Genomic DNA, 13,153 nt, shown 5'->3' on the forward strand with positions numbered 1-13,153 from the left:
TTCTGGTGTTTTGGTTTCTTTTTGGGGGGAGGGGTGGTTTGGGTTTTTTTGTTGGATTTTTGTTTTTTGGTTGGCTGGTTTGGGGTTTTTTGGTTTTGTGGGGGTTTATTAGTATTATTTAGTCCAGACGGTTGAAGGAATCAAGCATGTCCATAAGACAGAGAAAATAGATCATCTACAAAATTTTGAGACAGGAGATTGACCTCAAATGCTATTATTCCTCCCAGTAAAACATGATGAAAGATACTCTTCCTTATATTGAGCATAGAGGATGGAGGGGGAATTAAGGAGGAAGGAGGAAGTATGTTACTGTTTGCTTTCCAAAAAAATAATAGGATCAGAAAGTTTTGATGGGGTGACTTCTTAATTATGAGCAACTTAATGTAATAGTTTAATTATTTATGCAGTGTATTTTTAGCTAACAACTGCTACAAGTTACCAAGACTGGTGTTCATGTTATATGTGGAATGAATGAGTTAGGCTGACTTACTGAGTGTTGCTCTCCAGGGTCTGATTCTGGTCAATATCAACACTGAACACAAACCATAAGTATCAGGCAACTGCAAAATAAGTTTTGTAGAAACAGAATTCCACAAATTTCAGAACACATCAAAGATTTTGATTGCATTTGAAGGAAACACCAACGGATTTTGCTTGAGTTTTACACTTTCAGACTTGTCTAGTGTATACCAACTAGTAATATACTTTTAAAAATATATGTAAGTTTAATGTAAATATTTGAATTGTATTAAAGATATGGCTTATTCATACACTTGTGCATTAGTATTTTTATTTTTTTTCTGACCAGAAGACACAAGTCTTGCCTTTCTATAGGAATGAGCTCACACTGTTCAAAGAGATGATACTAGGTGGTGGTGTCTCATGTAAATTTTTCTAAAAGTGAGATATTGCATGCACTCTGATATTAGAAATTGGACTCTCCTGACTAAATAATGATGGTTTTTAATTAAGATACAATTTATATTGTTGCATGGTCCCCTGAGAGCCTGCAAAATAAGGCATTTGCTTCATAAGTAAGCTTATTACTGCTGTTGCTGCTGCTATCACTTCAAAGTGCAGATCAAGACTCAAGGATAGCGTTTCATTTTGAGTGATCCCTTTACATAAGCAATATGACTGACATGCTAAATCTCTCTCAAAACTCAGATAGAATTCTTTTCCTTGAAGTCTCGTATATATTGTTCTATTAGAGTTGCAGGCAGAATGCTAATTACTAGGGAAGCAAATACCAGAAGTGAAAACTTTTGGGGTGCTTTATTTATTTTTAGCATGTAGTGACAGGAGAAGGGGCTTTAAGCTGACAGAGGAGAGATTTAGATTGGACATTAGAAAGAAATTCTTCACTATGAGGGTGATGAGACTCTGGAACAGGTTGCCCAGAGAAGTTGTGGGTGTCCCATCCCTGGCAATGTTCAAGGCCAGGTTGGATGGGGTTTTGAGCAACCAGGTCTAGTGGAAGGTGTCCCTGCCCATGGCAGGGTGTTGGAAGTAGATGATCTTTAAGGTGTCTATGTAATATTCTAAACTCTTCAACAAAGACTTTGCTCCAGAGAACATAACATTCCAAGAGCTTTATTTCTGATCACACACCACCACTGTATCTCAGGAGTAATTTGAGGCCAGTTCTCCCTCCTTCTTACTACTCAGGTCAGGATGAAATCTGCAAACCTTAAGTCTGGAAGGCTGTGATTAGTACTACTTATCTATTTTACTTCTTGAACACCTTGGCTCTTCAAACTGACATGCGTTATTTCTAAGTGGTACTGTAATTCTTCTTCTCCAAGCAACTTCTAGAGCCCCTCAGAATTTCTTTAGTAGAGCAAACAGGATGTATTCTAAGTTATATTCTGGCATCTTGTCCCCACCTATACATGAGATAGGGGAAAATTTTTCTTACACGAAACAAACATTGGATGCTCATGTATCTAAACTTAAGGTTCTATGGAATGTACTCAGACTACACATTCTTCTCCCATTTGTTTACTGTGTCCTAACAATTCCTCTAAAGTGTTTCAAAATCCGTATTTTGACCTGGAAGCTTCTTTAGCTTGTTCATAAATGAAAAAAAATAAATGTCCTTTTGTCTTTGATAGTAAGTATGATTTTCTTTTTGGAGGTCTACAAACCAAGTTATCCCTGAGCTTATATATTCTCTAGGGTCTTAACAGTAATTGTTGTAATGTTCACACAGAGAACTCTCCAAGAAATTTAACTTCTGAACATACATTCCTTGACTTAATGTGAAGATACTGAAAAGTGCTCTCGGAAACCCTCCTCAAGTATTGGTTCTTGACTTTAAATAGTTCTTCACTAAGCCAGTGAAATTGGAATATATTCAGAGAGTTTTAATATTGTACAGGTAGTACTTGTCAGCCTGATACAATAAGACCAATGTATTTGTCAGCCAAATATTACTTTTACATCAAAATTCCAATCTTGTCCAACTTCCTTGCCATGATAGTTCCAAGGGTTCCTGTTACATTAAAATCCAGTACCTGAGAGAGCTCTTGTAATAATGTGCTACCTGACAGGTAGCTGCATTACTGAGGATACCAAATAAGAGTGTTTCTACTCTATATTCTATATTCTATACTCATCATATATCCCACATATATGAATTATATATTATACATTATAATATATAATATTGCATATTATATATTATTACATATATATTTTACATTATATATTATACATCATATATACTATATATTTTATATTCCATATTATGCATTATATATTATATATTATACATTATATACTGTGTATCATATAGTATATATTATGTATATTATATATTATGTATCATATATTGTATATATTATATTTTATAATTTATATTTTATATATATATTACCTAGGCAGTAGTTTTGACATGCACATTATAGATCTGTGTTCTGGTTTATGTACTTACATTTCAATTTCCATTGTTTTTAAAAGCATAGATTGGATCACTCCCTTCTGATTAGCTCATTCAGAAATGCCTATATTGATTTAGGAAAGCGTTGCAAGTTTTGACATAAAGTTGGATTCAATTTCTGTTTACAGACTTTGTGATTGAATATGAAGACGGGCTGCATGAACCAGGGTTATGGCATTACCAGACGGAAGTTCCTGGAACTCAGACAACAGTACAGTTGAAGTTGTCTCCGTATGTCAACTACTCATTCCGTGTGATAGCTGTGAATGAGATTGGCAGAAGTCAGCCGAGTGAACCATCTGAGCAGTACCTGACAAAATCTGCAAGTAAATAACTTTTCCCACTTACCAGTGATTGATTTCTTCTATGAATGGCATTGAATTTGCTTAGAATGCAAAAAACAGTCATCCTTGTTCACATGTAAATGTTTTATTTTCAGACCCTGATGAAAATCCTTCTAATGTACAAGGGATAGGCTCAGAACCTGATAATTTGGTAATAACATGGGAGGTAAGTTTGGTTTTTTGAGGTTTCATTTGTTTTCAGGTCTGTAAGTAGCTTTTTTCTTTTTTGAGAAATAATAATAATCTAAGTGTGAACATGAGAATACTTAAAATGCTTAAAACATTCTTGAAAAGCAATAAAATCCAGACATTTCCCCATCCTTATTTTGAGGGAAAAGCTGCCTGGAATTTAAAAAAAAAATAAAAAAATTAAGGTACTATGTTTTTCTTGAGTGATTTCTCAAGATAACCCATTAATTTGGTAATACAGGATGTTTTGCTGCCAGTTTAGGAAAACTTAAATATGTAAATTGAGGTTTATCTCAAGTAGAGTCTTATTTTTAGAATGAATTCTAATGTGAATCCTAATTCTGCCCTCAACTTTTGTGAGGGTAAACTAAGCTATTGTGCATTGTTCCACTCAAAATTTTTGTGGAAAAGTTTTCTCTGTCGTGCCATTAGCATCATTACGGGAGCTCAAGAGAAGCCATGTAAAACCAGTTTCCCATCCCAGGCAAGAAAACATTGTCTGGGCAACAACTGTTTACAGGGAGATGGTGTAAGTCTGTTTTTCCTTCTTCCACTTTTTAAGAAATATTTGAAAACAAGGTGTGTATACAGAAATCACAATCTTTGGTTGCATGAGAATTAGCCAGGATCACAATTCAATGTGATTTTTACAAATGAATCAAAAGCAACTAAACTGGCGTCCTGTAAAAGCTAAATTGCATAGCTTGGAAATTTCAGCAGTGCTTCTCTGTCACAGAACAAAGTGTTAAGTTTTCATTAAAATTCTAAAGAAGAATGAGTATATTTCCTTTGTGACTTTGGATTTTTCAGATGCTTCCAAGTATTTTAAAAAATATTTATTTTCATTTCAGTCTTTAAAAGGTTTTCAGTCTAATGGACCAGGGCTTCAGTACAAAGTCAGCTGGCGCCAGAAAGATGTTGATGATGAATGGACATCTGTTATAGTTGCAAACGTATCTAAATATATTGTGTCTGGTACACCAACTTTTGTTCCCTATGAAATTAAAGTACAAGCTTTAAATGACCTGGGGTATGCACCAGAGCCATCAGAGGTGATAGGACATTCCGGGGAAGACTGTAAGTTTTGTAATTTGTAATTTGTAATTTGACTCCATTGTACTGATTTGTACTGATTAAAAGCAACTAAATGTGTAACATATTAAGATACTGAAAAAGGGAGATAGTAGTGTTTTGGGGTTGGTTTTTTTTTTCCTCAAAATGAAGTAATTCGGAGATAATGAAGCTTCATAATACTCTGGAGTATTAATCCTGAGGTCAGCTTCTTAACGTAGGAACATTTTAACTTACTCCTTGAGTGCATTGCAAAGACTCATGCTGAAAAAGTGTGTTCATGTGGTTTCTCATTCTAACTAGGTACTTGTTGCCTCCTTTCCACACAGTGCCAATGGTTGCTCCAGGCAACGTGCAAGTTCATGTTATTAACAGCACATTAGCAAAGGTGCATTGGGACCCAGTTCCACTAAAAACTGTCCGCGGACACCTTCAAGGGTACAAAGTAAGTACAGTCAAAAGCATTCACTTTCTTATTTATTAGAATAGATCACTCTTCCTATACGTGGTTGTATCCAGATTGAAATAACTGACACGTAAGAGGACTCTTGCTCTCCAGTGAGCTCACAAGTTTTGCTGAAAAGAGCAGCAGCATTGAAACAATTCGTTTAAATTTCAGCAATGTTCCAGTCTTGCAGCAGTAGCCTCCTGTGACATTGACCACAGGACTGACAACAGACCTGACCACTGAGTAGTTTTGCTGTTATGGCTAGGACAAATGTGACAGTGGTATACCATCAAATAAGTTGCAGATGCAGCAAAAGTTTCTTAAATAACTTTTGCAGATACAGATCAAGCTAAACACATTAAAAACATGACAATCCCTAAGAGCTGGTCATAGGTATTCTTATAAGGCTTTATACAGGCTGAAAACTTTTCATGGATGCAGAATATGCTTGGAGTGTCTTAGTTATTGGTGTACCTTACAAAGCACATGACTAGCTCTTTTTAAACACATCAGAAAAATCCTACTAACAAATTCAGGCTTTCCTATTTAATAAAATTATCTCCAACAGTAGCCCAATGTACAGCATGGCGTCAGGGACACATTTCTTAATAAAGAGAGGGGTATTTCTCTATAAAAGAGTCACGCTATGAAGGCAAATGTATGAACAAAGCAGGAAGACATCTAACTAGCAGCAGTCTACAGCTGATCACTCATTTTGCTCTTCTATTAATCTAGCTATGACTTGATATACTGTGGTACTATAAGGCATTTCAAACATAAGAAGAACTTTTAAAAATAGTTCTTTTCATTGTTACTGCTGCCATTTATTTTCCTGTTATTCCTATGAATTCAGTGGTTATTCAATACAGTACATGAAAAATGTGATGCAGTCTCTTTCACTGTCATATTCCTCTTCCAAATCACTGCTTATCAAACCCATCTTATTAAAGCTGTTTTTTAATTTCAGCCTGCCTAGTGAAAAGTGATGACCCTTCTATAATAACATGCTTTGAGACATGTTACTGGCTAACAGTTCTTAAAATATCATGAACTATACCTGAAGAGTTTCAATAGTAATGGTACCAACACTTCAGGTTTTTGTTACCATGTAAATGGCTTTGTACACTAGTTGGTGGGATTAGAGCTACAGGATGACAGCTAGTGGTGTTGACAAACATTAACTCAAGCCATGTAAAACATGGTAGCATTTAACAGTGATTAGAGTGATATGGTATGTTGTTAGCAATTGGAACCTGGTGTTAGTGTAACATTGTTTTATAAGCTATCTAGTTGGGCTTCGTAAGTCTTAACAGTTCCCTTTCTTGAATTCGTATATGAAATCCCAGCTTCCTCAATTAAAGAGGTGTTTTGCAGTTGGCCTAAAGGGAATCATTGCATAAATACATTGCTTTATCAGTTTTAGTATGTGATTATACATGCACAGAAATTATTCTGTGAAAAATGAACAATGATGTGTTTGAAGGTGACAATCCTAGGAGTAATGCAAGTCTTTGCAGGAGCAACTGTTAATATCTTCCCAGATATCATGTTAGAGAGACTGTGTAATAAAGAGAGTCCAGTCAAGTGAATTACGTCTGAGGCTCATCTGTAGTTTCCTAGAAACTCAATCAGCAAAATGGCCACCAGAAGCAGCTCTGTGGCATTATCTAATTGTTACATAAATGAAGGAATAGTCTTGTTATCCCTAGGTGGAAATCCTTCCATGAATGTAACCTCAGAGACCTTTCAGGACTCGTGTGTTTTTCCAGCCCAGACAAATCTTTTGGTTTCTCTCCCATTTAAAAATGTCTCCTTGGCTTTCACATCATAGGTAATAGCATGGTCAATAACAAGGTGTCAAAGCACAAGTCAGCTTTGGAAGCTGTGTAGACATCTTGCTGAAAGAATGGATGATTTGAATGAGTCCTGCCTCTCAGATGGGCTTGCTAACATGAGAACCATCACATACTAATGCAATTCCAAACCATAACTTGTGTGAAACTGGCTTTGAGCAGTAGCAGAACTGGCAGGTGATAGTCTTCATCCAGTTGTGTAGACATGACTGTTTCTGGACAAAGCCTGTTTCTGGAGCAAGAAAGCTCTACGCTGTGTCTCACTGAGTTTATTAAAATTGCAGTTATTCCTACCTATAATTGATGGATACTCATGGAAAAGCTTAGAGTTTGTAAAATCAGGACACTTAAATACTCACTGTAGATTTTCTTTTGTCTTTAGGTTTACTACTGGAAAGTGCAGAGTCTATCCAGAAGGAGTAGGCGACATGTAGAAAAAAAGATCTTGACTTTCAAAGGAAACAAGACTTTTGGAATGTTGCCAGGGCTGGAACCATATAGTACTTACAAGCTGAATGTTAGAGTTGCTAATGGTAAAGGAGAAGGACCAGCAAGTCCAGACAAAGTATTTAGGACCCCTGAAGGAGGTATGAAATGAGAAATCTGGAGAATAAAATTAAATGTAGTATATTCAGAAATAGAACATTAAGGGTGTAATCGCTGATTTTTCATTTTGGACATCATAAAATAATAATCTGGCTCAATACAATAATATTTTAAGAAATAATAATTCATCAGTTGTTTTAAGTTAATCTACTCTGTATTTACTGTATATTCTTCTTGAAAGTTCCCAGCTCACCCTCCTTTTTGAAGATTACTAACCCAACACTGGACTCTCTGACACTGGAGTGGGGTTCACCTACCCATCCAAATGGTGTTTTGACATCATATATACTGAAGTTTCAGCCAAGTAAGTTAATTGTGAATATATAAGTCTAACTTAGACAATAGGTCTACCAATACAATCATTTATTAAGAAAAAATATGTTAAATTAATGTATTATATGTACAAAAGTTGTGACTGCGTCACAGATGTCAAGTTTGGAAAAGATTAATGTATGTTGACAATATAGATGACTCTGTTTGGAAAACTTCACTTGCTTAAGTACAAGGTTAGCTCTTTTCCATTACTTTTATTTCTTCAAACCATGCTTCGAAGAAAAATGGAAGCCCTACATATAATTGACTACCAAGTTAGAAGCAAGACACCACCACTTACAAATCCCATATTTGAACTGCAGAGAAAATATCATTAGAAGTAGATCAAAATACATCCAATTACATTGATGTCTGCTTCTGCAGTTTTCATGGCATTTTACTCTTAAAATGAAAAACTCGTAAATGTGCCATTTACTCATATCAGAGCTATAAATCACTTCCTTAGGATCCCCACACCACTGCTTATTTGCCCAGAAATTTGTCAGCAGTGACACTGGACGTTTAAGAGTTTTGTGTGCATGGAACAGATTTAAGGAAGTTTGTTCTCTTCTGCTTACCAACTTCCACTGTTCCATGGCATTATGTACAAGTCACTTCACTATTTTTTTTATTCCTAAGCTTACTGGATTTATTATGAGGCAACTAGTTTAGAGTTTCAGAATTTTTCAATGATCAGTGTTTCAAATGTGTGTAAGTTTAGATGATTTGATGTGGACTTGGTTGTCTTAGATTCAGATATTTACCAGAATGAAAGTTGTACTTTTACAGGTGTTTCCTGTCTCCCTGTTAGATTTTGTCGCCTTGCATAGATCCTTTTTACACAAAGGTGACTTTCTTTTGAAACTGTAGATTATCATTCATATAACCTGAAATGAACAATGCAACAGACAAACAAAGCAAATAAATACAAAAACGACAACAAATCCTGGTTTTGCACAACAACAATATAGTCAATTTTCCTAACTAACCCCCTTTTTTTTTTTTTCTCTTGTAACAACAGTCAACAACACACATGAATTGGGTCCCCTGGTAGAGATAAGAATTCCTGCCAATGAGAGCAGCTTGATATTAAAAAATTTAAATTACAGCACACGGTACAAGTTTTACTTTAATGCACAAACTTCAGTTGGATCAGGAAATCAGATAACTGAGGAAGCAGTAACCATTATGGATGAAGGTAAGATGGGTATGTATAGAGGAAACCCATTGAATTTAAAAACCACTGCAAATTTTCGTAAAACTATTTCTACTTCTTCTTTCCATTAACGAAATAGCCCCTAGTATCTTTTTTTCTAGAGCTTTCTGAACTGTATTGTACACTAATAAAATATTTTAAATAGTTTTTAAGAAAAGGTGTGCAGAGGTTTTCCACTGTAGTGGAACTTCCAAAAAAAGTGTAAAGCCCCTCGTTTTAATATAAACTTAAAAGTCCTAAGACTTCAGCTTTTCTGGGCTTCAAAGTTGTATGTAAGTTTACATTTTAATTGGTCTTCCTGTGTTCACGTATTCTGCTTCATTGATCTGCTCTGGTCACAGAGAACAATACTGAAATAGAGCCATAGAATCTTTTAGGTTGGAAAAGACTTTTATATCATCAAGTCCAGTCATTAATGAAATGATGCAGCTTTATGGCTAGAGCAAATTATTTCTCTTTTGAAGTATGCAACAGCTTCTGTGAGGTCTCAGGTTTTTTTTTTTAACAGAGCTGGCAAAAATTGTAAAAAAACCTTAAACTTAAAAAACCCTGCAGAAATAAATTTGTCATCTATGGCCCCAAGTACCTGGTGACATTGTATAATATTTAAAAACTTTTAAGTATATTCTTCAGTCCTGTCATTGATTTTTACATTTATTGTCATTCTAGATCTCTGATTTTGGCAGTTCTTTTGTTGAAGATGTTAAGCAAAGGGAAAATGTTGGGGGAAAGTCTTTTATAATTTTGCACATCTTATTATTAAAAGTATTTTGATACCATCTTTTCACATATTTTTATCTTTAGTAGAATTATAGTTTATTGGAATTTCCATAGATGAGTTGGTGTGCAATGCAGTTTCTCTAATACTGTATTAAGGTTGCATATGAGCTACATTTATTTTAAATTGTGAACCTTAACGAGCACGAGCCGTAAAATTTTGTAAATGCATGTATATTAATTTTTGTCCTGTAATAGTCTGTCAGTGTTCAGCATAAGTGGATCATTTCTAATTTATTCGAATTAATACATTTTATCTAGTCTGCATGCTTTTCTGGTTTATAATGAAATCATATATGTATGTTCCTTTTGGTGTTGTATCTAATTATATAGTGTTCCTGTTCTTGTTTTCCTCCATTAAAGCTGGTATTCTCCATCCTGCTGTAGGTGCAGGCAAAGGTAAAATGAAACTGCATGATTTGTTAATGTGTGGATTTTGCAGTGTTGCAAATGGGGAAATTGCAGTGGTAAGGACAGAAAATCTTGGACTACATATTGCTATACAAAGCATTAATGAGTATTAATTAGTGCTGGAAGAAAACATTTGTGGGTTTTGTTGGGGTTTTGGTGGTTTTTTTTTTTTTTTTGAAGGAATACAGAATGTTTATTAATACCTTTCATCTTACTATTTTGCCATATAGTTCCAGGGGAATTCATTAGCTTTGCTGCAGCAAAGTCTAATTATTTCTGAATATTTAACAGATGTATGTCAGTGTCACAAATATTCAGGATCTAGGTGCACTAGCACTGATTAGCTGGAGTAGAAAAAACAGCACTTTTGCAAAGGAGGGTTTTTTACTGCCTGTGCCATATGCATTTTTTTGTTGTTTTAAAAAAGTAGGTGCACTCTTGTGCTGATTAATGCTACCCATTTGATCACATTTATTTTATTCACAAGTCAGCTGTGCACGAGAGACAGATGACTGACAATACCCTCTGTATACTGCTCAGTTTGAGTATCGACTTGAATATACAGGCAAATGGCTTCCTGCTGTCTTAGGTTCACAGGTCTTGCAAATGAGTACTTGAGGGTATTTCAGTGAGTGGAACCTATTATCATCCGTCTTCTTGAATTCAGTAATATTTAGTTCTTTATGATGCAGTTCTGAATTTCGATACCTTTACTGTCAGAAGCAAAGATCGTCCTGAGGACTGTTAGGCAGATATAAGTCAGAAAAGTGTCTCTATGTGTATGTGTCATTTTATCACAGAGGTGTCATTGACACCAATGAACATCTATGCTTCAGATTCTTGGACAATAACCATCCCAAATCAAAATCTGTGCATGAAATACCCAGTATTTTTTACCAACTTGGAGGAGACAGCATAAAGTGTTTTACATATATTTTCTTTCCACTTGATGCTCAGGTGTTTAGAATAATAATAGCCATAAAAAGGAACTTAATTTTCTCAGTCTGGTATGAATCAGACTATAATATACGTATGTATGTGTGCATTTGTGCATATATAATATATATATGTACATGTAAGTGCATTCTAATATGTGATGCATTTCTGTTTAGTGTATGGAGTTGTGGATTTATTTTAATGACAGCTCCTTCTTACTGTTTTTTAGTCTAGTTGTAGCTGAGAAATCAGCACAGATTGGAACACTCAATCTGGTTTATAGTCTTGGACATTAACAGCAGAAATGTAAATTAAATTCTAATTATTTATAGCTGACTATAAAACCTCATGAAAGGAAAAATGGATTCTCTGTGTGAAACTGAGGTCTAATTATAGCTGTATCCCAGTCTGTGGCTAGCAGAAAGCATCTTATTTGTAAGATCAGCTGGAGCAGCTCACGTTTCAGAGCTGTCATCTCAGATTCTCTGAAAACTAAGCAGATGTCTTCGTTTGGTTCCATGCTGTTTATGGTTTCAAAGTTTTCACTTATTCCTGTAGCATCTAGCTCTTACTATTGCAAAGAAAACTTTGGAACTGCAAACAGGATGGAACTAAAGCCATGGCATCTGTTAGGACATCTGAGTTGCTGCAGGTCTGAGATGAATGTTCTTACTGGTTACTTACATTAACACATGAACAGTTTCGCTACTGATCAGGGACTATGAGGAAGGATAGGAGTATCATATTATCAAGCGCCAAATGATTTTGTCTCATGAGTGGGTGGATTTGGAAGATAGAAATACTCGTCCCACTCAAGAAGGAGCCATACCAAGCAGTGAATTTTTATTCCTCCATTAAGTGCAGGAGGGCCTGTATGTATGTACAATTCCTACTAATATGGACCCAAAGCCAAACCAAGGAGATGGTGAAATTTAGATAATCCTAATCTTTCTGTGATCAAAAACATACCAGTTTTTTGTTTTGATAGGCAGAACTTACCAGAAAATTTTAATTATCCTTTCTCTTTCAATTTGAGCACATTCATCTTGGAAGTTAAGAAGACAACAGGTCCCAGATTCAGCCAGCCTAAATTTCGCTGAAATTTCTCTACTTAGTGTTTTCTACTGACTAGCTGCCCCTGAAGACCTACAGCTTGGCCAGTCAGGAACATTAAAGACAAGGTCCTGGAGGAATTAAAATCATTCAAATGAGGGCAAGCTGTGCCACTTGGGACATATTTCACTTCTCAGACTGAAATTTTGCGTTAAAATGCAGAGAGAAGTATAGCTACAGTGAATCTAAGGATCTTGGAGTATCCCAATATTTTTATTGTAGTTCTGAAATGCATTCCCTATCTCTTGGCACCATTTTTCCTTTGCCATCTTTTGAGACAAGCCTGGCCCCTTCATGGTCTTTTATTACTTTAAAAATGAGAGTAACCACAGTCTGCTTACTGCTGCGGCTGGTATTTTAATATTTGTCCCAACTGAGTTTGTTTGAATATAATGACTGTACTGGTGTTAAGTGAAGATATCTAGTATATTCTAGACCAGTAAGTAGAGAAGCAAGTTTTGTGCCTTTTTTTTTTCCATGAGGTAAAATTAAAATATTAGATGAAAACATGAAATATGAGGTCAAAGCTAAGGGATTTAGATAAAGGAATCATTTTTTTTCTGTAGCTTGAATGGAAAGCGGGGGGACAATATAAGGAGATAGTTATTGTCTCCCTGTAATATGGGCACCATCCTAATAAAAAAGTTCTTTAAACAAACTGTGCCATTGTATCAAACAGCAGAAGTACAATGGATCTTGGCAAATTACAAGAATTGAGGGGTTTTTTCTTCTCAAAGGAAGACTTAACAGAGGAGATCCATGTGATTCTCTCACAAGCCCACATGGGTAAATTATGAGATGCATTATTTTATCAGATGGCCAAGATGTCCTGCTATAGTTGATAATCCTATTTGACTTGCACTGTCATTTTTCCTTTCTAATACTGTGGTGTTATGAGTGATTTAAATTTTATCAAATTATGGCACTACACAGAAA

General features: G+C 35.3%; 1 protein-coding gene across 38 annotated transcripts in view; it reads left to right on the forward strand.

Moving 5' to 3' along the window:
• Positions 1-13,153, forward strand: part of NRCAM (neuronal cell adhesion molecule) — a 154,965-nt gene that overhangs the window by 114,466 nt on the left and 27,346 nt on the right. For 18 of the 38 annotated variants that reach the window (XM_030479235.1, XM_030479236.1, XM_030479243.1 and 15 more), the window contains 7 exons: positions 3,070-3,267; positions 3,381-3,451; positions 4,326-4,551; positions 4,875-4,990; positions 7,229-7,433; positions 7,634-7,756; positions 8,786-8,962. In XM_030479235.1, the coding sequence (XP_030335095.1) occupies positions 3,070-3,267; positions 3,381-3,451; positions 4,326-4,551; positions 4,875-4,990; positions 7,229-7,433; positions 7,634-7,756; positions 8,786-8,962 (1,116 nt within the window). Of the gene's footprint in view, positions 1-3,069; positions 3,268-3,380; positions 3,452-4,325; positions 4,552-4,874; positions 4,991-7,228; positions 7,434-7,633; positions 7,757-8,785; positions 8,972-10,120; positions 10,157-13,153 lie in introns of all 38 variants that reach the window. The other 20 variants (XM_030479265.1, XM_030479229.1, XM_030479231.1 and 17 more) reach the window with 2 other exon arrangements.

Source organism: Strigops habroptila, chromosome 3 (assembly GCF_004027225.2).
Source record: "Strigops habroptila isolate Jane chromosome 3, bStrHab1.2.pri, whole genome shotgun sequence".
Classification (NCBI taxonomy): Eukaryota; Metazoa; Chordata; class Aves; order Psittaciformes; family Psittacidae; genus Strigops; species Strigops habroptila.